The 26,187-nt window shown below is 44.2% G+C and overlaps 1 protein-coding gene across 1 annotated transcript; it reads right to left on the reverse strand.

The window, feature by feature from the left end:
• Positions 1–12,920: 12,920 nt before the first annotated feature.
• LOC127298646 (BTB/POZ domain-containing protein At1g30440) lies at positions 12,921–16,812 on the reverse strand. Its single transcript, XM_051328496.2, has 4 exons — positions 16,185–16,812; positions 15,437–15,506; positions 13,866–15,068; positions 12,921–13,679 (listed from the first exon to the last, which is right to left on the reverse strand). The coding sequence occupies exons 1-4, from the start codon at positions 16,244–16,246 to the stop codon at positions 13,104–13,106; spliced, it is 1,911 nt and encodes a 636-aa protein (XP_051184456.1). The 5' UTR covers positions 16,247–16,812; the 3' UTR covers positions 12,921–13,103.
• Positions 16,813–26,187: the final 9,375 nt, after the last annotated feature.

Here is a 26,187-nt window from a genome sequence, read left to right on the forward strand (position 1 = left end):
AGGTGCGCAGGGAGGCCCGTGAAGCGGAAAGAAAGAGATTAAGAGAAAGGGCTGCTGAGGCGCAGGCAGCAGAAGAACGCGGCGACAAGACTGGAAAATGGCCACGCTGGACGCAGGGCAAATAGAGTGATTTGTTGTAGTAACTACGTATTTTAAATTCTGTTTTACTTTCGCGTTGTATCTTAAATTCCGTTGTAGTGATTAGCCGTATTTTAATTTAAGTTATATTTCCAACTTTATTTTGGCAGATGTATTAATAATAAATGTTGGTTTCCCGGAAAAAGTTCGCGCGTAAATATTCCCGCCTAAAGTTCCCGCTTTATTTTTTCCCGCCAAAATTTCGCGCCATGAATTCCCGCCAAGATTTCCCGCCTTTTCTCTGAGCCGTGTGCTATAAAACCCCTCCCTGGGCATTCATTTGTTGTACACAATCGAAGTCGCCAGAAGATGGCTCCTCGGGGAGATCGTAGTTTTACTGCACGTATGGCTGCTCCTCTTATCTCCTCTGCTACTTCAGTTATGAGTGCCAATAACATAGAAAATGTCGAAGATCTGGTCACGAATGTGAATCTTCTCGTTGAGGTAGGCAAGCTTTTTTCTAAGCACGCAGGTATGCCTGGCCGAACTCCGGTGGAATTACGACAAGAGCTTCTTAGGTTGCAAGCAAGGTTTGAGAAGAAGAAACCGAAGGATGAGAAGGAACAAGAAGAATTTCTAAGGTATCCATATACATGTGCTTCCTCGACGGAGGATGACGAAGAAGTCTTCACGCCGAGGAGTCTGGCTAAGAGCAATGAATATTTCAAGGGAAAAAGCGCTGCATCCGCTTGCGTTGACTCGGACGATGATTTTATGTCACCGAGTAAGAAGGGAAAGGTTAGTTCATCATCGAAGAGCAAGAAGAAGGAAAAAAAAGTGAAGCTTATAATGTTACTCGTAGCGTTTATTTTAAGTTGTGGTGTTGGCATTGCCGATGTATCTTCATTTTGGTAGTAACTTAATTTTATGTTGAATTTTTTGCATGTTGATGTATCTTATTTTGAAGTACCTGTTGAATTATTATGCGAAATCATTGAAATATGTCTCATACTTAGGTCATACATAAATAGAAATTTAAGTTATGTTTTCATATTTATTTCGTCAGATAGTAACCCTTAATTTTATGTTGTATTTTTGCATGTTCATGTATCTTATTTTGAAAAACTGGTTGAATAATTATTCGAAATTATATAAATATGTCTCATACATAGGTCATACATAGATAGAAATAATAGTAATATGGCAGAGTCGTCAACATATCACCCTTGTCGACGACGGCGTGGTGGTCTCTGCTTAGCACCAGAAGGCGATCAAGGATGTGGTATACGATGTTGGCGCAAACCTCGACCGTACTGTTCGTTCTCCTCATCTGTGTGGGCCTCATAGTTCTGTGGTGGAGTTTGTAATACATGTTGAGATTGTGTCGCCGGAGGAATTAAACTGCCTTGTGTGCTTATAATGTCAGCTCCAAAGAATTCATTAAATATCCCTTGATTATCAGGTTGACTAGAAGTTCCGGGATAGTATTCTTCCTGCATATGCTCAGTGCCCTGTGGCGGGGTCATATTGTGGCCGAAACCAGCTATCATGTTGGGCCAAGCAGGAACAAAAGATTGCTGCGTAAAAAGATTAGTTGTAAGTAATAGACATGAATATTTTTATGAGAGAAATTATATATTAAAATTGAAGGAACCTGTGGAGGAGGCATATTGTAGCCGAGTCCAGCTTCCGTCTCTGACCAGTCAGGTTCAAAAGATTGCTGCGGATGGAAAATATTCGTAAATAATAGGCGTAATTTTATGTTGTATGAGTGATTATTTATAAAATATGAACATACGCGAGTGGTGTTGTCGATGTTTGAAGTCTCCCCTTGGGTGTATGAAAATCGTTCCCCGAACGGATTAGTAGAGAAAATATTCTCCTCCTATTTTTAATGCGCAGAAGATAATATTTTTTGTAAAATCTTGTAGAAGAACGTACGCGCATTTATAATTTTAGATGTATCTGATAATACCTGTGTGGCGGCATGGGGCGGAGACATGCGAGCTGATTGTGAGCTGTCCAGTAGAGATGAGTCGACGCGTGCATATGATGGATTCCGCGTAGGAGGTTGGCTCGTACGCGTCATACTGCTCGTACGTGCCATACTGCTCGTACGCGCCATACTGGGTCTAGACGACGGTGCATCTGGCATGTCGTACTCTCGCGTAACAACATCGTCATCTCGAGCACAGCAAATCATGCGCACAAATTATTATAAATATATTACATCACATCATGAATAGAAATAATCATAAATTTATTACAACAAATCATGACTACAAATTATTATAATTAACATCAAGCTGGGTTGTTGTTGCTACGGTACGGGCATTCCCTTCGCGCATGACCGGGACATCTGCAAACGCGACAACGGCGTGGTTCTCCCGACTGACTATGGTCCATGTCATTTCTATGACGGCGAGATTGACATCGACCCTTCGCGGTCCTCTTCAACGTCGGGTCCGAAACCCATATGGTGGATTTATCCGGCCATATATCCCTATAGTGCTGCCCAATGCCCCATGTCCAGAACTCACCATTCCATGTGTGCAGTAGGTTGTATGTGTTGAAGTACGGAGATATGTAGGACTGCACGCTGATGTTCTGTGCTGAAGCAGCCTTGAGGACATGACTACAAGGGTATCCCAAAAGTTTTGGCTTGTTACAACTGCACTCACACGAGCTAGTTCCGAGGGTGACAGCATGCTTTCTTGAGCCTCTGTGGTGGCCTCTCACAAACTTGGCGCGTACATGTATTTCCCACTTATTCCTAAGTGCGTCAATTTGACGGAAACCATGGCTTTGTGATTTTTTTGCTTTCTCGTCGAGATGTCGCTGCATCTTTTCAGACCATGGCTTGTTCAGTGCGTCCCGAGCGTTGGCAACCTGGACTCTGTCTGCAAAGTACGACAAAGTCCGGTTCCAAGTTTCAGTAATCAACGCCGTGATAGGGAGGGCGCGCACACCTTTCAGCACACCATTGTACACCTCTGACATGTTGGTGGTCATTATGCCGTACCGTGCCCCAGAGTCATGAGAAAGCGCCCACTTGCTTAAATCAGGGCAACTCTCGGCAATCCGCGTAGATAAATTAACTGTCCTGGTATTGCCCCTCCGATCTCTTCTCTGTGGCAACGCAGCTTTCTCAATTTCGCCATTGATTCCACTCCAAATTGCATTCATCTTCTCTTCTGTCTTCTGCATGCACATTCTCTTGAACAGCTTGAACCAATCCTTGTTCTTGAACTTTGAGTAAAAATTGGCTGCCAAGTGCCGCATGCACCACCTTGTCTCTAGATCGGGCCACCCCCATTCTGGATCTTGTGCCACCTTCATAAATTCGAGCACACTCAATAGCCCCGTGTTGCGATCAGAGATGATGCAAACATTGGGGCGATTTCCGACAACTGAAATCTTCAAGCAGCATAAGAACCAGAACCAGCTATCTTTGTTCTCGCTCTCCACCAATGCATATGCAATAGGAAGGAGCTGATTGTTTGCATCTGCTGCGATCGCCAACAGGAGTGTACCCTTTTACTTTCCAGTGAGGAAGGTACCATCTATTGACAACACCGGACGACAGTGTTGAAATGCCTGTATAGCCTGCGGGAATGCCCAGAATAAACGGTCAAGTATTTCTTCATTTTGCTCCCTGGGGTGTGGACGTTCTCTCCTGAATACTTGAGTCCCCGGTTTACTTGATGATATCTGATGGAGCAGTCTGGGGGCTAGGTCATATGCTTGCTCATATGTGCCATATAGCCTCTGGAAAATGTCCTCCTTGGCACGCCTTGCCTTTCCGGAGCTGACAGAGAAGCCAATCTGATCTTCTGCAGTCTCTTGCAGCGTCTTCACACTAACATTGATGTCTTTTTCCACCGCCACTTGCAAGATATGTGACAAATATTTTGCGGTGACGTTGCGGTGCTTAGCCATAGCCCCCACCTGCTCGCAACTATGTGGTTCTATTTTTGAGATATGCCAGGACTGACATACCCCAGAGCTCTTTCGAGCGATCACTCTCCCCATGCACCCCTCATTCAATTTGACACATATCACTTTTAGCTGACTTCGATCAGACTGCTTCACTCTGTGCTCCCGAGATATGCTCAATGCATACCTCTTTATTGCCTGGTCAGCGGAGTCCTTGTCAGGGAAACTTTGCCCAACTAGCAGACTATCCTCTCCTAGGCCTGGAACAGACCGAAATTCATTGCTTATGGTCATGGTCTGCAGGAAGTCAGGGTCCATTGGACCTGGGACCGCCCTCTGGGGAGGACCTACTCCTTCTTCATCCGACGAGGATTCGGACGAAGATGAACGAGCATCATCATCCAACGCCTCAGGCAATCCCTCCACATGTTCGCTGATGTCGCCGACCGTGGACCAATATCCTGGGTCAACATTATGGTGGCTAGGCATCTGCTCCGATGGGTCGATGCTACGAGCAGCGGTGATGGAAAGCTGATCCGACAGGCCGGTGCTAGGGCCTGCGGTGATGGACAGCTGCTCTTCTGCAGCGCTCCTACTGCTTCCAGCATCATCAGTAGCTGAAATAAACTTCACATACACCATCGGCCGTCCGTACATAGCAGCACCAGGTGTGCTTGCAAACCTCATGTACGTACGCCAATTTGTATCATTTTTTACCTCCCGCAAACCCCAACGGGGAGGTCCATTCCCTTCTACGACGATAAGAGCCTCAACCGTCATCCTCTGTCCACGCATCTCCTGACCAAATGGGGCTCGGATGATTTTTCTTACATCCGCAAATGCTCTATTGACCATATCTATCACTGCAACTTCCATCGAGTCGCAGTTCGAGAAATCCACCCCACCGAATTCGTCACGTACGACGTCCCCATAGTACACTACCAAATTTTCCATCGTACCTACCGCACAACCGGATTTTTAAAATAATATTAGTAACATCCTACCTTAAATCATATTACTGTTTTAATAATTTCATTACAACACTTATTCTAACATGGCGGTAAGACTTTACGAAAATAATTAATCCTTCCTTTTCTAAATAATACGGCAAAAAAATACACAAGACAAAATATTAAAAGACATCATATATATACCTTAATTTGCAGATAGATATTCTTCCAAATAATAATTTACGCGCCACAATAATCCAAATAATAACAGTGAGAGAGCATGTGCATACTTCAATCCACCTAAAATACACATTAAAATTTGCGAGTTAAAGCATGTTCCTAACATACGGTTATTAGTTCAACAAATTATCCATCTCTTTAATTTTCAGTCATACATGCAATAATAGTACGTTGCACTACGTGTTGTTCTATTTCAAATTAAATTACATCCTTCATAAAATCTCACTCGCTGTACATAATATGCTAATACAAGGTATGTAGTTATAACATGTGCATGTTTCTTTTGTTTTGCGATAATCCAAGAAGAATACACAGGGTCATCAACGAATAAAATCAACCTAACATACGCACACATTACTTCGAAAAATTAGACCATTTTCTCATATACGCCGTGTAGTTACGTCCAATAATACTACACTATAATAATACTACACTACATATAGTCATGCTGCATTTCAATTTCACTCATACATATACAATAATACTACATTACACACCATCATGTTGCATTTCTAACTATAATTACGTGCTTCTAAAAATATTACAGTGCCTTACATGCTATGCTAATATAATGATGCGTGTCTACTTACTAGAAATGGAAACATAAAAATTATGCATGTACGAATAAAATCAAATATCCAAATGAACTAACCTTGTTGCTTTCCCTTCTATTGCATCATGCACTTAATCATTGCACTTAATCAACAAACTATGGTTGTGTTCTCAGCAAGACAGGAGACCAACTAAGTGTGTTCTTTCAGCTCATACGGGAAGACAGAGGAGAGCAGGTGCGCGTGTTCGCAACAATGCACTAAGCAGCGGCTGGTTATAAAGCATGCGGCGCTGCACACTTTCGGTGGTCACGTTTCCGTATCAGCGGCGGACGTCAACTCATGTCGGAGAATCATACAATCAATTTTCTGTACAACTACAGTCTCTAATCTTTACTATTAAATGAGAGTTGGTCGTTTGACACTCAACGCACTTTGGTGATCATCGTTAAAAGCATCTTGTCCGTCCAATATAATCTCCCCATCTCCGCTTACCATCCAATCGTCCGATCTCATTTAACGGTGAATTATGGTATCCTCAATCAGCGGTATCAATTAATGAAACGCATATTTCCTTGCCAACCCATCTTAAGGATTCAAGGTATCAATCAAGGACACGGTACAAATTAATTAGGAAAGATGTCTTTCCTTGTCTTGCACCAAAATCCCTTTTCTGCTGACTTGCCTTCCCCTCCCGTCTCAATCTCTGTGTGACCATGGCATGGGCGCTACATTGGAGCTTGTTGGTTGCCGGACCTAGCGCGACGACTGCCGGCTAGAGAAAAACGGAGGCGCCCGGACCTGAGGTAACCCATCACCATCAGCGTCGTCTAAGGCGGCGCGGTGAACTGAAGCTGCGTGGAACCCACGACGAAGGTCTAAACGCGTGGGGCTGCCATAGCACCAGATCACCGGCCGACAGTTGCTGAACCACGACACCTCTCCCCTCTCCCTCCCATCTTCTTCCTCCCTTCTACCTCTCTGATTTTTTGCTGCATGATGCCGGTGTGTTATTTAGGAGCAGGACCAGCGACAAGTATAGGAGTAGTACCAGAGAACACAATCTTCTTTTGAAATATGAACACTGTCGGCAACGGTGGCCATGTGTAGAAGCAATGCGCGCATCTCGCAAGTCGCAAGGGTCTCGGTGTTGGTCTGCCGGTGAACTTAGCACCTAAATTGATCGTGTAGGATCCCTGCAGTTAGTTCAAATCAAGTGAAAATTGACCGCCTTGTAAGAGAGTTACGTGTCACTGGAATTTTATTGTGTTGCACACTGCTTTGGTTGATCTAATTAAAAATACCAGACGCATCTAGACGTTCTTCTTGCAATGAGCTAAACCCACGCTCCTCACCAGCTACAGCCTACAACAAAAGAGGATACACTGTAGCCCTCCAAGGCTTTGTGAAGCTTGGTGAGCAGAGCACACCATTCTGACTCTTTTTTCTTCCCCATTATATTATTATATTATATTGTATAAATTTGTACTTTACATTGCAGATTTCTCGTTCCACAATTCTAATTCTGAAGATATGTACACATCAAGAGGTGTTTTTTGCCAAGGCATTAAGTTCCATACTTTCATTGGTATCTTTGATTGCGGAAAATCTTGATATGCTTTAACATTTTCATCTGCAATACCCTGATGTAGAAACATTATTCAGTTTCGGTTCTTTAGTTCTCTCTAGGTACAAATGTTTTTAGCTATTAATATTTATTTTGGGGCCAGATTTTGATCAATTTGGAGATGAATTTATTAAAAAAAATAGATGGAGTGCTAGCGCAAATTCAACTTTGAGGCTTTAGGTCCTTCGGCGAGTCACTCTAAATTACTCGGATACAAGAACCTGAAGGTGTGCGAAACCAATCAATAGGTGAGTTGGATCCTCCTCGGTTCTAGAAAAAAAATACTTGTCAGAGAAGAGCAACAACACTGGCTGCATTGTTGTCGTTATTTAAAACATCAATTTTGAATTATATTTATGCCCACTGAATATTGGATACGTATTTATGTTGTTGCAGCTCTAGATGGACCAGAACATGTACAATTCATATGAGATGTCAGGCTTGATAATAAGGTGAGAATTGAGACAATATATATCCCTTGTTATGTTATTTGTTTTCCTTGTTGAAACATCACAGTGAGTTTCCATTCAGGGTGCAAGCAGGTGCGATCTGCAAATGGAGCCCCCTCCAAAATCTTGTATGCAGAGTGTGCTAGATTTTTATGTGGGATTAAGCAAACAATCACTTAGCCCACATCCAAACACACATATCCTGCAAAACGATTGAAACGGGGAACGGTGATGCTCTGCCATGGCTTCCACAATCGGGTCAGTCCAACATTTGCCTTCCCTCTTCTGTCTCTCCTCAACCCCATCCTCCATACTCACCATGTCAGTTCATCAATCGATGATGAACAGTTACATTGGACTATCAGAGCGGTCGAGCGGTGTTGAGGCCCGCAAGGAGAAATCTATCAAAATCATGAACAATAATTCCTTCCTTGCATCTATTTGTATCATTTTTCTGAACTCTCCTATTGATCTTTTTGTTGAATCTGCAATTCTTGGTTGTAGCATGCTGCCAGCACACTACCATGGCCAATGTGTATGTATGCTGCTGGCTAGCTGAATCCTTTAGTTGGGTGCGTGCTATGGAGGCTTATGCGGGCACCGCTTAATTGCAATCAGATTTGGCGTGCTGCTTTAGTGTCCAACTTATCCATCGCTGGCACATGCAGCACATATGCAATATCCCGCATTTTATCCCATTTACACCCTATAGCGTTGGTCTTCTTATATATGCATTGGTTGTGTCGGCTACAAAAAAAACATCAAAACTAGGGTCACCTACTTAATTATCCTCGATTTCTCATATTCTTTTAGATTCTTTTCTCAAGGTGCATGAACTGAACTATTGGTTGGTTTTCCTTTTGGTAAGTAACTATGTGAAGTGTTTTGGCCCGTTGGTGCCGTACAACCCAACTATGTCATTTTTAGGTGCACTATCTTATGGTTTGAACTGCACTTGCCAACTATTTACAAAAACATGTTCTCCTTTTGAAAAAGCAAGCAAGTAATTTGATTAATTGTTAGCATAGTACATACACGTTATTTGGTGTTTGTCAATTTCATTGTACTAAAATTTCAATTTAGCATTTTTCTTGCTCTTTGCATCACATTAAGTTGTTGTGATGTTGACGAGACATGTGTGAATTTCAACTATGTTCACGGGTTAAGCATGAAAATCCCATATAAAAATGCATGTTAGTATGATATTTCATCTTCAAAGATAGAGTTGTATCTTATAAGCTTAGAGAATTAGGAGGTTTTACATTTTGAGGAGCTTCATTAGCTATACATTTTCCTAGAACCTAGCTTGTGACTCCGACAATGTACGCTAATGGTTATTTGTTTGTACATTTTTAACAGTTTTCTTAACAATGGGGGCTAAGTGGTTATACTCTGCATCCACGAAAGAGAGCTCGACAATACAAGTTTTCCATAATTTCTTGTGAACTTTACACGGCCACACAAGCCCAAGTGGTACGTATGTGAGAGCATCTACGATTGCATTGTGTTTAGGAAAAAAAAGGAGACAACCTTGGGTGTTAACCACCACTCTTTTGCCAATGTGTTGCATAGTACAAGGATAACAACCCATAATAATCATGCTGAAGTTTGATGACTATATATACCAGCACAAGCGAGATGCATAATCAAGAGGGCGGCGGAAATAAAGGAGAAGCCATGTAGCGAGGAGTAAGGTGGAACCCCTTGATGCATTGTGGTAATTCATGGGAGAAAGAAAACATAAGTTTTTGTTGCAACATTCTTAAGCTAGAGTGTGTGCCAAGGTAGAGTAAAACAACTTTTAGTTGATGTCTCTATGTTTTTGTTGTTCTATGTAAGCGCTTAATCTAATTTCAATTATGCATGAGCAATCTTCTAAAGAAGCAACATCTTCAAAAAAAACTCTACATTTTGCCACACGGGGCCAGTTATAGTTGGAAATAAAATTTATAAACAAGATATATTAAACTTCATGTAGGTTTTAATTACTAATTTGGGACACATATATATAATTTATTCTTACACTATTCTTTGCAGAGAAATATTGACTCCCGCCCTAACAATGGCAAGACAAGCTTGTAAATTGCTTGCTGATGCATATGTTATTTTAAGACGTCTCAAACAATAAGCAAGTGAAATATTACTCAACTATAAAAAGCATTGTTGGGTTGTCTTTAGGATACGAGAGAAGTAAAATCTTAGTTAAAAAGATATAATTGTTGGGTTGTTGCATTTTATACATATGATGTCAGACTATAGCTTTGTGGCTATGTTTTTTTGTAAACATGAATTTTCATGTGTATTATGTTTACATATCTAACTAAAATATAAATTGTGGGAGCCGTAGCAACGCACGGGCATTCAACTAGTATAGCTGAAAGTGCAAAAACTAGTGCCAAATAGACTCAAACCGGACCAAACAGCCTCAGAATCAGAGACAGCCCGAATCTGACACAGTTTGCGTGGGAATCAGAGCCATCAGCGTCGGAATCAGCGCCGTCAACGCGCTGTGCAGGGCTGTCGGGGCAGCAGCACATGCCACCACCGGTGGTGGCGGCAGGCCTGCCAGCTCAGCGTTCCTCCACCGGCCAGGGCGGCATGGCGACGTCGGCTGCGCTGCGTTGACGGCCGGCTCACGGAGGCGGACATGCCGCCACGACTGACGGCGGCAGGCCCTGCCGCCACCGGCTCCGGCGGCAGGTGCCACGCGTCGCCTGGCCGTGCTGCCGCCACGGCAGTTTTGGCATTTCCGTTCACATGTGGTCTCTTTTGACATTTCAGTGGGCAGGTGGTCCTTTTTGACAAAATTTCCAAATCGGGGTGGTCGCTGGGTCTGTGAGGGAAATCGGAGCAGTCTCCTTCCTTTTACGGGGGTGTGCCAGAACGTAGGAACGGGTGCCTGTGCGTCCGCTAGACAGACCCTGTTATAAAAGCGACAAGCAAATAACGAAGAATGATAAAGGAACACACGCAGGGGACATAAGATTTGAGCGTGGAAAACCCTCCCCAACAAAGAGAGATAAAAACCACGGACGCTAGCCAGCAAAACTTTACTATATCAGGGAGTGTTTACAAACGCCATGAGATATCTTATAATCTGATAAACCCTATCCGGCGGCTTACAAGAGGTATATATAGACGGTGGCATCGATCCGTACCCGGAGAGCGACGGGCCTCGCTCCGCTCGTCAGAAGTTAGCCTCCCTTTAGAATGAATTTGGATCATAATACAACAGTGTTTTTTGCAAATCAATCCGATTTTAATTTCTGAAACACAATCAAACACAGTGATTTGGTTCAACACGACTTTTAAAGTAGAAGCCAATGTAAATCGGACGGGCACAATTTGCACGGCAGATCCCGTGCACAGCACAATCACATCTACGCCACTCACCATGGGACATGTGGGTCAAGAAAAAAACGCCGCTATCATCTGGGTTTGCCACGCTCGATTGTGTTTGTTTCGTCAGGTACCATTATGATTTGGGGCACGCTGAGCGTCCCCGGGGGATTAGATTTCTAATCCTCCGGGTGGACAGCCGTAGGATTAGCTCAATTGGACCATCCAGATTATGACACGTGTCACAGAATACCTCAGTCCCACTTTTGCTACCATAATGTACCAAAGTAGCAAAAAACGGTTCGTTTGTAGCAAAATCAACACAATTGTAGCAAAACATGGTTCTTCCAAAATACACACAGATCTCGTCGAAGACTCGCCGGAGACCTCGCCGGAGACGATGTAGCGAAAATGTTGTACTATTGTAGCAAACAAATTCTGGTATTGTAGCAACACCGACCTCATCGGAGACCTCGAAAAAAGAAAACTCGCCGGAGATGTCACCCGGGAACTCGCCGGAGGCGTCGTCGGAAACCTCACCGGAGACATAGTAGCAAAAAAAAATGCTAAAAGTAGCACAAAAACACAAAAATTGTAGCAACTTTTTTTTGCTATTGTAGCAAAACCGACCTCGTCGAAAGCTCGGCGGAGACCTCACCGGAGAACTTACAGCCGAAATACAGAATAATTGTAGCAACGATATATAGAACAAAAGTAGCAAAAATGACTTCATCGCAAAACTCTAGCCGAAAATCTGGGAGAAACAAATGTGTACTATTATAGCAGAAATACATAACAATTGTAGCAACGACATAGAATAAAAAGTAGCAAAAAAATGGGGCAGGAGTTGACGACAGGCACCGACAACAAATGGGGCAGAATCCAGTGCAGCTGTAGGAGAAATTCAGGGCCGATTTGTCACACCCTAAAAACCACACGGCGCCGGCGAAGGAAGAAGCTCGGGCGGGCGGCTAGTGGAGCAACATGAGGAGCATGGGGGAATGCCTCCCTACCAGCGGCGCATGGAGGAGGTGGGGGGGGGGGGGGAGCGCACGGAGAAGGTTGGGGGGCCGGCGACGCACTGAGGTGCCGAGGAACCCGACGACGCGAGGAGGAGGGGCCCGGCGGTGCACGGATGTCCTGGGGCTCCGGCGGCGCACCCGAGCCGGGGGCCGACGCGCGAGCGAAGGTGGGGGGCCGGAGGCACGCGGAGGCGGTAGGAGGGCGGTGGCGCGCCGAGGAGGTGGGGCCCGGCGGCGCCCGGCGGAGGTGGGGGCCCGGTGGCGCCCGGCGGAGGTGGGGCGCCCGGCGGCGGGTGGAGCACGGGGAACACCGGCAAGGGAGAGCATCGGGACACGCCGGCAAGGAGGAGGAAGTGCAGGTCGCTGGAGAGTGGAGGCGTCTCGTTGCGATTTGGGGAAGGAGGTGGAAGAGATAAGATGTGGGGCCCACGTTACACGCGTCCAGCGATCGAGGCGGAGGATCCGAGCGCTGTTCCCCCGGGGGAGCGTCAGCGTTTTCCTTATGATTTTGTGTCATAATTACCATTCTATAGCCGGTTCCAAATACTACAATGTGTTAGCAAAGATAAGAAGATAAGATCGGGCACTATGCTCCAACAAACAGAAAATAACGGTGTCCTGTACCTGTAGCAAATTTTCCCCAAGTAAAAATCATGAAACCTCTTTTCCTCTTCTTCAGATCATGCCTGAAAGACCCGTTTCCTGCGAAATTCCCCACGGTGCCTACGTCAGTGTGCTCCAATTTCTTAGTTGCATGACATGCTGGTTCCATATACACCACCACCACTAACACCCAAAACGTCAGTGACAGTTTCACTTGAAGAACGCTGCCAGTGCACATTCAGCAGGAAGATACAGCAAGAGCAAGATAAGAGAGAGACTTCCATGCCGTGGTACAAATGCTTCAGAGTTCAGGCATTAATGGAGAGGTGCTTCTTGTGCTTGGACACCTTGGCCTGAAGCTTCTCTAGCTTTGCGGCCGCGCTACGGTGCTGCTCGCTGATCCTCCCCTCGTCGGTGCTGCACATCTGCAGCTTCATCTTCAGGCTGAACACCCGCTGCACCCGCGCTGCCCACCCGCCGTCCTTCCCGCCTCCGAGCTTCCGGATGTCCTGCCGCATGCCGGAGCACTCCCTCTCGAGCTCCGCCAGACGCAGCCGCATGCTGTCCATGCCGGCCCTGAGCGCCTGGTTCTCCCTCACTGCCGCCGTGGTGACCCAGCTGGCACCGGCTTCACCCGACATGGCGACCGCGTCGCTGCCGCGCAGGGTACGTGAGGATCCTCCTTCGAGGTTGTCGGAGACCATCAGGCACCCAGCGATGGATGTCCGCAGCTGGAGCTGCTCGAAGAAGAGGACCTGCACCACCACGCGAAGGGGCAAGCGCTCATTCTGCGCCGCGTGGGTGCATGCCTCTAGGGAGAGCTTCTGGCAGTCGATCAGCCGGCAGAGCTGCTCACGCTCGGACTCCGGTAGACTAGAATGCGCCTGTCAGCATTGAGGAACAATATTAAACAACGGTAAGAATGGCAGTCGTGGGTTCAATTTTTGGTGTCAAAACATAATCGACAATGTGTTAGAGAAGTATGGACACAAGTGTCACCTGGACTATGGAGAAGTATCAGTTTGAACAAATAAATAAATAACACAGATAAAGGAGGCTCAAGAATTTACCTTTAAATATACATCAATGGCACGGTAAAGACCATCGTCTAGAGGCCGAGCATATTCAGGCAAAGAAGCTGCAAGAGATTCGAATTTCGGTGGCTTCAGATTCATGTCTGGTGCAATCTCTGCGAGGTAGCCATCGATTAGCTTAGCAACAGCGGTGATCGGCGCCAGTGAGGGAGAAGCCATCACATCATCCAAGCACGGGGAACCACTGCCGCCGGTCGTCTGGTCCATTTCCAAGAAGTGATCAAGGATCCTGCGCACACATTCAACATTGTAGAGTGTGTCCATGGTGTACGAGAAGTTGGGCAGCAGTAGATCCTCCAGCGTGGCTTTATCTAGTTGCATGCCAACCCTTTTCTCTAAGTTGGAGATGCAAGCACGGCTGACTTTCAGAATCATGGCAGTTCGAAGCAGCCAGAGCAAAACATTTGTGGATACTAGACCTCTCTGAAGAGGTAGCATCCTGTCAATGTCCTCGAGCAGACGCCTTTGTTCTTCCTCAGACAGGGTAATAGCAGAATTCAGGGGCACTGCCACCAGTCCCTTGCTTTGACGCCTATTCAATCCTGGAAGACACTTCTTGGCATAGTACATAAGCGAACCCGCAATGATCTCCTCCTTGGCGCCTCTTGACTCCATAGTGGAAATGAGCCTCTTGTACGTAGGGAAGCTCAATGATGACGCATCATCATACCACCAATTTGAGCTGAAGTTCCCGAGCTTTGCGCCCGTGCTAATGCCATTCCACAGTACACTGCCCTCAGGGCTTAGCATCGCACCGTGTTCTGAGACTGGCCAGCCAAAGAGGTCCGGATCAATGCTAGCCTTGGCAGCCAACGACTCGACGCATCTCTTCGCGATGTGAAGGTCTTCGGCGTGAGGAAGAAGGACATCACATGTCTTGAGTGCTTCCAGGGAATCTTTCCAGCTGCGGAGGACAGCTTGGTTAAAGAACGTTTCTGCCTGGTTGATAAGGTTATCTGCGGCTGTTTCTTCTGTCATCTGAAGATATTCCGCGGCACATCGAAGGTGGACAATGTTGGCCGGAGAGAGCTCTATCTTGACACCATAGCAGAACCTTGCCACTAACTCGAATGATTTTGCACCCCCTGGGATGTCGGATAGTTTGATTATACATTCATCTAGGTCTGAGTTCTCCTCCATCAACCTTCCCAGGATGGGACTCTTTGAAAGCAGAGGAAACTGCAAGGAGGTAAAGAAAATTCAGAACAAAAGGATAACCAGTAAATAACAACCTCACACTTGGAAGGTGAATATTTGAGAGAAAGTTGTTTGTAAATGCTCTTTTTTTTAGAACCCCTTTGTTAATGTGTAACTGTAAGGACTGTACTGAAAAGTACATCTCACCATCTAAGAATTAAGAGTTAAATGTAAGAAAAGCTAACAAGGTAAAGATGATGTTTTTTCTTTGAACTTCTACTACTTAACGGTCTAATACAAGTACGAGCTAAGCTACAACATCTTGCTTTTTTTTGTTGAGAAAAATAACATCTGGCTTCTGATCATCACAAATTTAAAGCGAATTAGTCATAGACTGGAAAGTAAATTACCTTGTGGAGGTGGAAGGACATCTCCCCGACCTCGACAATAACATCACTGGGAAGTCCAGTTGTGCAGAACCTGTAAGACCCACAAGAAGATGGGCATCAGCAAATCACTAATCACATTCTTTTGGCATGCATGTTCAGCTAGAGGCTAAAGAAAGCAGATAAGGCAATGTTTCACATTCAGAGTATCTGCTGAAACAAAATGGTATTGTTTTATTTTATTGTTTGTTGGTTCTGTGTGCTCATCAAGCATGCGGCTTGATAAAAAAATGGCATTGTTTTTACAAAGAAGCAATAAAAGAAGCAGATGGTTGCTGTAGGCCAAACCATGGAATGTCCACCCTGAAATACTAGAACAAAACACCTGCACCATCTGGCATTTCAGCTCCAGAAAACCTTTAAATTGTTCCTGTACATGAAACTAAAAAAAGTGGAAAATGAAAACCCTAGAGCCTCCACAAGCACAGCATGGTTAGCAGGAGAACAAGGAGCAGCAATGTGGATGCAGACTAGACAAAACACACACCAAATTGCCATGCTAGAGAGGAACAAAACCACAAAGAAAGATTCTTGAGTTACTGTGCTCCCAAATCCCCATTTGAAACAGATCAATTTCTTTTGTAAACTAGCAGCAGGAACAGGACAAAGCACGCCCAGTTGATTTATCCCGGCCAGGAAGCTTCCGATTTCAGCCAGGAATCTCAGGAACTGAAAATGGTAGCCGTGAGTGGAAGAAGAAGAAGAGCATTACCATGCCTGGCCTCGCCTGGTGAAAGCATCCGGCTTGGAGCCCAGCTTCATGGAACCACCCATTACACTCGAACTCGAAGCAAGGGACGGATCTGGCCTCCTGCTTCCGAATCCAGGGAACAGAGCACACACGAGAAGAACCCCAAGCTCTCTAATCAACGCCCCAAGCCCTAGAAGAACGAGGAGAACACCGCCATTTCAAAGGGGTCCCTTTCCTCCTGGCCTCTGTTCTGTACTACGAGTGTTGCCGTGCGAAATGTGAAGCGGTGAAGGCTGGAGATTTCCGAGGCTGTGGTGGGTTCTTGAGCTGAGCAGCAAAGGGAGACGGGGAAAAGGACGGCAACAATGATGAGGAAGGAACGGAGAGTCCAAGGAAACGAGAGCGGGAGGCCGGCCGGCGACTGCAGGAGGAAGGAGAGAGGCCGGCTGGGGGACAAGAAATTGGTGATTGGAGAGAGGAGGCTGCGTGCAGTGAGATTTGTCTGGGGGCGCACTGGGTCTCTGGATGGATCTCGTGGTGAAAAGGAAGATAAACTAAAATCTGATCTGGAGCTCGCAGTGAGATCCTGCTTGCTGGTTTCGACGGAGTGGGGGGACTGCTGCAGTGCTAGCGTCCACTACACTGGTACTAATGCTACTACAGTCCAGATCCATGGCATTATCTTAACCTTAAATTGATATGATTTGACACTATCGTTCACATTGTCACATTGTTACTGTGGATTCACTGGCAGGTGCTTCGTCTAATTGCCTCGACTGCCACCATGGATTCATATAAACTTGAGACTAGGAAAAGCTTCACATGGCTGGAAGCTTTGGGACTGCAGAAACAGCATTGCAGTCTGAAGCTGCGGCCGCTGGGAAGTAAACAAACGAGGGAGTTGAAATCGAAACAGACACTTGCTTGCCTTTTAGTCCACGCCGTAGACCAGCGAAAACAGCTTTGGCATCGGGGCGGGCCTCCCAAAGGTTCAAACCGCGGCCGAGATTCCACACCGACAGACAGAATAATAGTATTGGCATGACTCATTTGGGCAAGCATTACAAATTCTAAAACTTACGAAAATTCGAACATCCTACGGTTATACCCTGGACCAACATTTTCTAACTATGTATGATCATCGTATTACTCTCGCCGTCACTGGTTCCGGTCTGCTGCTACCACCCCCGTCCTCGTCTCCTCAATGCTTGAAGGCCTCGTAACAAAACTCACCCTTATAGCGTCCCCAAGTAAGTGTACAATTTTCCTCACATTGCACTTGGTGAGGGTAAGGCTTGCCACTAACACCTTCCCCAGACCTCGTACAGTGCTGGAGCTCTTAGCACTGGGTGCGTCCTTTATTAAACTAGATGATACCCCGCGCGTTGCGGCGGGAATTTTTAGTGATGAATTTATAAAATTTCACATGACTCTCTAAAAACTTTCATGTAAAACGGAGCGTCTCATGATTTGAGTTCAAAAATGTTTATTACATGATCAGAATACTCGATGAGTGCTTGTCATATTTTTGTGAACAAAGGCGTGCGGAAATTAATATTAAATATTCTCTTGATCATTCATAGTATTTGCTATAACAATGTTTCAACAGGTGAAAACCGAACTAAGGTGAGGTACGAAATTATCCACAAATATTATTACCATCAGACAAAGCTCGTACATATCATAGAAACTTCATGAGTAGCATTCACGTTGGCACTCGATCCCTATCTTCTGCAGTAAATATTGAACCTCCGATCTAAAAGAAAGATGTTGCGACATTGGGTCATTTGGTAGTTCACCTTACTAATGGAAGGCAATTCCTACCGACGTAAGACACTCAATACTCATCTATATTATTTGACTAAGCTGGTCTATTTACTCAGGCCTGAAAAGAAACAGTAGAAAAATAAGTTGCACTTGCAAATACACATTAGTGCTCATCATGTCTATCCTGCTTCTTCATGCCTAATTATATAGATCCAAGTTGTGATAATGAATCCACTCTTCCTATCTGGATTAGGTATTTTTTTAAAGATTGAGCATGAGTTGAAAGCTATAAGAAAAAATACCAAATAATGCAGCACTGTCCAACTGCCAAATGTTGGTAGAACATACAAACAGTAGCATCAGTATTGCTAGTTGGCAGATTTTTTAGGTAATTCAAAATTGAAGGTTGAACTTACATGCAAAATTCATAAAGAACACCTTAAGGAGCATTATTAATAAATACATCAACCGACATTTGACAGTTTAATGTTAGATTTGATGATGAATTTACTGAAGATCCAATCTGTTAGTGGATGAAATATGCCATAATCCAACTTCTCCTTCGAGGTAATTTTTCTTGTTATACTTATACAGTAGCCGAAATTGATTAAATTCTCAGAGAATATCCAATCTCTACAGATTGGCTCAGTAACATAAGCCCAACTCACACATACATGACACCCTGCAAGGGGAGAAAAGGTAAAAATAAGAATCAGGTGTCTCGTGCATAAGATAATTGGTATGCTAATGTGACATGATACATCAAACAGCCGAGTTAAAAGACTGTGCAGAAATAGCCATATGCAACTAATTAATCCAGGATAACAACGTAAACAATAAATTCAGGGGATATTACATGGTAAGGAATACATGCAGCCAGCGAGAGTAAGAAAGTAAAAGACGCATTTTCTCATCCAATGTAAATTAGTCATTTAGAGTAAGAGATGAGGGTTTGTGTACCGATGCAAGCAGGTACCGCTGCCGTAGTTCATCCATTGATGATAGCCTCTGTAGCTTCGGTGAGCAGCACACACAATCCAATCAATTCAGAGGAGCTTGAGCATCCCGTACAATCCAATCACACCGTTTTTGGGTGAGCAAAACGTGGAGCAGATCTCGAGCCAGGCCGGCCGGAGAACAACCTGACAGATTGAAAGACAGATGTTGGGGGCGGTACCCGGAGGCAACAGGCGTCGACGGCAGATCTAACGCATGGACGGGGGTATCCAATGTAGAAGACGAGAAATAATCTTACAGATGGACCGCTTAAAAAGATTTAGAGAGGAGATCGCCTTCATCGGTTACTCTTGCATTTACTCGCGGAGAAGATGAATAGAGGAAATTCATGGGTCGTGATAAGATGAAGAGGAAGAGGTGTCAAGAAAGATTCGATGCTGACAACACGCCTCAGCTAGCCCACGAAAGAAGTTCTTTATCTGGCCCATCTGCGAAAAATGCGTGAGGGAGCCAGGAGAGACGCAAGATGCAACGCGCGACGAAGTGCGGCACCAGAAAAAAATGATGACGTGGCTTCACGAGAGTGTAGGAAAATCACCTAGTGGGGGTTTGCTATTAAGAGATAAAAGATTAAGGCGCGCCCCCAATTTCATCGAGAAATCAAAGTTTGTCACATTTTGTCAAACAACCATCTCAAAAAAAGGCTACGAAAACCTCTACAACATTCTAATTGAGATCCAAGACATGGAAAACAATATAAATATAACATAGTAACCAAGATAAAGGGTAATACTTTTGTACTTGCACGCATGTGTGTGGGTGTTTCCCTCACCATTCGTTGTGCTTTGAGATTCGCATAAAAGATGACATAGAAAGGAATCTTTCCATCTACCATGATGAGTACGAATCTCGAGACATGAATAGACGGTGACGAAAACAACCGCAACCATGTGTGCAAGTACAAAATCCACTCTCCAAGATAAAATAATCAAATAAGCTTTCGGATTACGACTATTTGCCAATGCGCTCTCAACCACACTCCCACTATATCTATAGCTAAAGAACAAACAAAGAATAAATGATCGAGACTTTCTTCACCACCACATAATTCACCATTCTCATCCCCTTTCCAACCTTTACTAACCAAATTATTCTTAGTAAGGACTTGAATGGAAAATCATCCATCGCCACACAAAAGGCTTTGAAGGGAAATCTAGCCATTTTGAGAGGTGGTTTCATTCTCCAAATAATTTTCAAGGAAATTCATCCATCTGTACAAATAATTGTACAAGGAATTTAGTGAACAAATACCAGATTCAGTTAAAGTCCATGTCACTTTGATAGGATCGTTGGACAATGATACATGACCGAACATATATAAAAGATTATTCCACATTGCCAAAGTTTCTCCATATACATGCCTTCTAAACCCAAGTATAACCTTGAGCAAACACTTTAGCTATGTTAAATAGCTAAACGGATATCGAATGGGAAGATAAATACCCTATGGTGTCAGTCCGTGCATTAGAACGTATTGAAAAAATTTCTGACCATGCTCCTATCCTTCTAACTACCCTATGGTGTCAGTCCGTGCACTAGAACGTATTAAAAAATTGTGTGACCATGCTCCTATCCTCCTAACTAATGGGAATCCTCGACCCGTTTGTAAACGGCCGTTCAAGTTTGAACTTGGCTGGCTACATCGAGAGGGATTCCATGAGATGGTTAAGACGGTTTGGGAAAGACCGGTTGGTGGTAGCACTCCAATTTTAAGATGGAATAATAAGATGCGTGCAATGCGTAAACATCTCTCAGGTTGGGCTACCCATATGGCTTGTATACTTAAAAAAGAGAAGGCTCGTTTATCAAATGTGATTGATGAGTTAGAGGCTGTAGCTGAGGTAAGACCGTTGTCCCCGCATGAGATTGAACTTAAGAATCAGTCCAATGCGCAGATGGCGAGTCTTCTTCGCGAAGAGGAACTCAAATGGTATCAACGTTCCAAAGCCCAATTCATATTGGAAGGAGACTCAAATACGCGATATTTCCATGGCTTAGCCAATGGGAGACATCGAAAAAAACGTATTCACTCTCTCAATTAAGATGAAGGGTTGATTGAAGGCCATGAGCAACTCAAATCTTACATTACTAATTATTATAAAGATCTGTTTGGTCCTCCGGAGGAAAGTTCCTTTTCTCTTAACGAGGACCTAACGGATGACATACCCTAAGTTTCTATGGAAGAAAATGGCTTACTAACCGCACCTTATTCTGAGGAAGAGGTTCAGAAGGCAATTTTCCAAATGGAATGCAACAAAGCACCGGGGCTGGATGGTTTTCCAACGGAGTTTTATCAAACTTTCTGGGATACTATTAAACCGGACCTTCTAGATTTGTTCAGTGCCCTACACACAGGATAACTAAAATTATTTTATCTAAATTTTGGTGAAGTAATCTTGTTACCGAAAGTTAATGAGGCGGAAAGGATTCAACAATATAGACCGATTTGTCTTTTAAACGTAAGTTTCAAGATTTTCACAAAAGTGGCCACCATTAGACTTAATACGGTGCAGACCATGTCGTTTTGCCATCACAGACCGCTTTCATGCAAGGAAGTAATATCCTCGATGGAGTGGCGGTCTTGCATGAGACGGTACATGAGATGCATACTAAGAAATTAAATGGGGTTATTTTAAATTTAGATTTTGAAAAGGCTTATGATAAGGTCAAGTGGTCTTTCTTACAGCAGACGCTCGGGATGAAAGGTTTTTCTCCTGAATGGCGTGCTTTAATAAATGATTTTGTGTATGGAGATAGTGTGGCAATCCGGGTTAATGATGACACCGGTCACTATTTCCAAACACGAAAAGGGTTACGCCAAGGGGATCCGTTATCACCAATGTTGTTCAATATTGTAGCGGATATGCTGACTATACTCATAGAGCGGGCCAAGTCTGATGGTCAGATTGAAGGTGTGATCCCACATCTGATTGATGGTGGCTTATCTATCCTTCAATATGCTGACAATACAATTCTGTTTATGGATCACGATCTCGAAAAGGCTCGCAATCTGAAGTTAATTTTGGCGGCTTTCGAGCAGCTGTGTCGGGATTAAAAATCAATTTCCATAAAAGTGAATTTTTCTGTTTCGGTGATGCCTAAAACGATACAACTATGTATACAGAGTTGTTTGGTTGTGGGCAAGGCCAATTTCCTATTCACTATTTGGGTATTCCGATTCATTATCGGAGACTTACAATCGCTGAATGGAAAATAGTGGAAGCAAGATTACAAAAGCGCCTTAGTAGTTGGAAAGGTAAATTGCTGCCCCTGGGAGGAAGATTGGTACTAATCAATTCGGTACTGACAAATATGGTACTGTATATGTTATTATTCCTAATACCGAAAGGAATTCTGCATAAACTCGATTATTATTGATCCATATTCTTTTGGCAAGGAGACAGCGAGAAAAAGAAATATCGACTGATTAAATGGAGTATAGTTTGTAGTCCCAAAGATCAAGGTGGGCTTGGAGTTCATGACCTGGAGGTCAAGAATTCAGCTCTGCTAGGTAAATGGCTATTTAAGCTTCTTACCGAGGATGGGATTTGGCAAACTATTTTTCGGAGAAAATATATCGACTCAAAGACGTTATCCCAAGTGGTTTGGAAACCTGGGGATTCACACTTCTGGGCTGGTCCCATGGCATAAAAAATTGTCTTTTTCGCCATGGTACTTTCTCGATCAAGAATGGAGATTAGATACGGTTCTTGGAAGATGTTTGGTTAGACAATGCTCCCTTAAGTGAACAGTATCCTGCTTTGTATAGTATTGTTTGTCGCAAAGGTGATACCATTGCCACGGTAATGGCTACCTCACCTCCGAATGTGACGTTCAGACGGGTTTTGCTCGGACAAAGGCTATTGACATGGAATTCACTACTTCAACGGCTGGGATTGAAACCATTAAACACCTTTTCTTCCAGTGCCATTTTGCGAGAACTATATGGTTAGTCATCCAAGTAGCATCTACCATGTATCCTCCGACTAGTGTGGCCAATGTTTTTGGCAATTGGCTTCATGGTATCGATTCAAGGTTAAAAATTGTTCTTTGTTGTAGGTCATCTACAGATGTACAGGTATTCTTCGTTTGTGGTTACCTCTTCAACGAGTGGAGAACTGAGACCTATTTACGGAGGTCTGTACACGGTTGGAGGCTACAGCGAGGGATACTTTTTCCCTACATGGGTGGCAGCATAGTCTACGAATTGAAGCCCCGCCTACACCTTAGGCGTCATATGATTCATCGTTTCGATATATATTTCTCATACTTTTTTTCTATATTTTGATTTGAGACAACAAAATGGTTGTGTGCATCCTGGTTATGCAGAGGCTGGATGTAATTGCTTTTCAAAGTAATAAAGCATCCTTTATCAATTTTTTTTATTAATGTTATGTCTGAAAGTTAATTATTAATCTAAGAAAAATAAAGCATAGATGTTCGTGTCCCACCCACACATCCACCCCATCACTACTAGAAATAACCTTATAGCCGCACTTATTACCGCCGGCAAGTCCGCTTCGAGGTGGCCGGCGGTAAGTTACCGCTGGCGAGCTGGTTTGGGGTCGCCGGAGATAGGCCACTTACTGCCGGCGAGTCGGGACTTAAACCGCCGGGGGTAAGTTGGGCCGAGAGCACGCTGATGGACCTCCCATTACCGCCGGCGATTTGGCCCGGAAACACCGGGGTAACTTTAATACCGCCGACGAGTCAGTTTTTTTTTAATCCTAAAATACATACCGCCGGGGCATAGGGCTGTTTTCCAGCGGTAACTTAATACCCCCGGTGGATCGGAAAACGCCAGCGGTAAATAGTACCCCCGGTGAGTTGGCTGAGGCGCCGGTGGTAATATGGGTTACCCCCGGCGGTTTGCAATGCGCCGGTGGTAAGGCATTACCACCGGCGAGGTGGTCGCTGCTGCTTGTGACGGTAAAGCACACGTCCGTTGGGAACCCCAAGAGGAAGGTATGATGCGTACAGCGGCAAGTTTTTCCCTCAGTAAGAAACCAAGGTTATCGAACCAGTAGGAGTCAAGAAGCACGTTGAAGGTTGATGGCGGAAGAGTGTAGTGCGGCGCAACACCAGCGATTCCGGCGCCAACGTGGAACCTACACAACACAACCAAGATACTTTGCCCCAACTTAACAGTGAGATTGTCAATCTCACCGGCTTGCTGTAACAAAGGATTAGATGTATAGTGTGGATGATGATGTTTGCAGAAAACAGTAGAACGAGTATTGCAGTAGATTGTATTCGATGTTAAGAATGGACCGGGGTCCACAGTTCACTAGTGGTGTCTCTCCCATAAGATAAATAGCATGTTGGGTGAACAAATTACAGTTGGGCAATTGACAAATAAAGATAGCATGACAATGCACATACATGTTATGATGAGTAGTGTGAAATTCAATTGGGCATTACGTCAAAGTACATAGACCGCTATCCAGCATGCATCTATGCCTAAAAAGTCCACCTTCAGGTTATCATCCGAACCCCCTCCAGTATTAAGTTGCAAACAACAGACAATTGCATTAAGTATGGTGCGTAATGTAATCAACAAATACATCCTTAGACATAGCATTGATGTTTTATCCCTAGTGGCAACAGCACATCCACAACCTTAGAACTTTCTGTCATTGTCCCAGATTTAATGGAGGCATGAACCCACTATCGAGCATAAATACTCCCTCTTGGAGTTACAAGTAAAAACTTGGCCAGAGCCTCTACTAATAACGGAGAGCATGCAAGATCATAAACAATACATAGATGATAGATTGATAATCAACATAACATAGCATTCATTATTCATCGGATCCCAACAAACGCAACATGTAGCATTACAAATAGATGATCTTGATCATGTTAGGCAGCTCACAAGATCTAACAATGATAGCACAATTAGGAGAAGACGACCATCTAGCTACTGCTATGGACCCATAGTCCAGGGCTGAACTACTCACACATCACTCCGGAGGCGACCATGGCGGTGAAGAGTCCTCCGGGATATGAGTCCCCTCTCCGGCAGGGTGCCGGAGGCGATCTCCTGAATCCCCCGAGATGGGATTGGCGGCGGCGGCGTCTCTGGAAGGTTTTCCGTATCGTGGCTCTCGGTACTGGAACTATTATCGACGAAGGCTTATGTAGGCGGAAGGGTAGGTCAGGGGGCGCCACGAGGGGCCCACACAACAGGGCCGCGCGGCCAGCACCTGGGCCGCGCCGCCCTAGTGTGGCGTTGCCTCGTCGCCCCACTTCGTTTCCCTTTCGGACTTCTGGAAGCTTCGTGGAAAAATAAGATCATGGGCGTTGATTTCGTCCAATTCCGAGAATATTTCCTTACTAGGATTTCTGAAACCGAAAACAACAGAAAACAGCAACTGGCTCTTCGGCATCTCGTTAATAGGTTAGTGCCGGAAAATGCATAAATATGACATAAAGTATGTATAAAACATGTGAGTATCATCAATAAAGTAGCATGGAACATAAGAAATTATAGATACGTTTGAGACGTATCAAGCATCCCCAAACTTAGTTCCTACTCGTCCCGAGTAGGTAAACGATAACAAAGATAATTTCTGAAGTGACATGCTATCATAACCTTGATCAATACTATTGTAAAGCACATGTAATGAATGCAGCGATTCGAAGCAATGGTAAAGACAATGAGTAAACAATTGAATCATATAGCAAAGACTTTTCATGAATAGTACTTTCAAGACAAGCATCAATAAGTCTGTCATAAGAGTTAACTCATAAAGCAATAAATTCAAAGTAAAGGCATTGAAGCAACACAAAGGAAGATATAAGTTTCAGCGAATGCTTTCAACTTGTAACATGTATATCTCATGGATATTGTCAACATAAAGTAATATAATAAGTGCAATATGCAAGTATGTAAGAATCAATGCACAGTTAACACAAGTGTTTGCTTCTTAAGATGGAGAGAAGTAGGTAAACTGACTCAACATAAAAGTAGAAGAATGGCCCTTCGAAGAGGGAAGCATCGATTGCTATATTTGTGCTAGAGCTTTTATTTTGAAAACAAGAAACAATTTTGTCAACGGTAGTAATAAAGCATATGCATTATGTAAATTATATCCTACAAGTTGCAAGCCTCATGCATAGATTACCAATAGTGCCCGCACCTTGTCCTAATTAGCTTGGATTTTCATGGATTATCATCGCAATACATATGTTTTAACCAAGTGTCGCAAAGGGGTACCTCTATGCCGCCTGTACAAAG

This window comes from Lolium perenne, chromosome 5, assembly GCF_019359855.2.
Source record: "Lolium perenne isolate Kyuss_39 chromosome 5, Kyuss_2.0, whole genome shotgun sequence".
Taxonomy (NCBI): Eukaryota; Viridiplantae; Streptophyta; class Magnoliopsida; order Poales; family Poaceae; genus Lolium; species Lolium perenne.

Bases quoted from the DNA above. Each gene is read 5' to 3' on its own strand.
- LOC127298646 (XM_051328496.2), bottom strand. From the start codon at position 16,246: ATGGGTGGTTCCATGAAGCTGGGCTCCAAGCCGGATGCTTTCACCAGG. The intron at 15,069-15,436 runs GTAATTTACTTT...ACCTCCTTGCAG, and splicing joins TGTCCTTCCACCTCCACAAG to TTTCCTCTGCTTTCAAAGAG. The intron at 13,680-13,865 runs GTAAATTCTTGA...CAATGCTGACAG, and splicing joins CCATTGATGTATATTTAAAG to GCGCATTCTAGTCTACCGGA.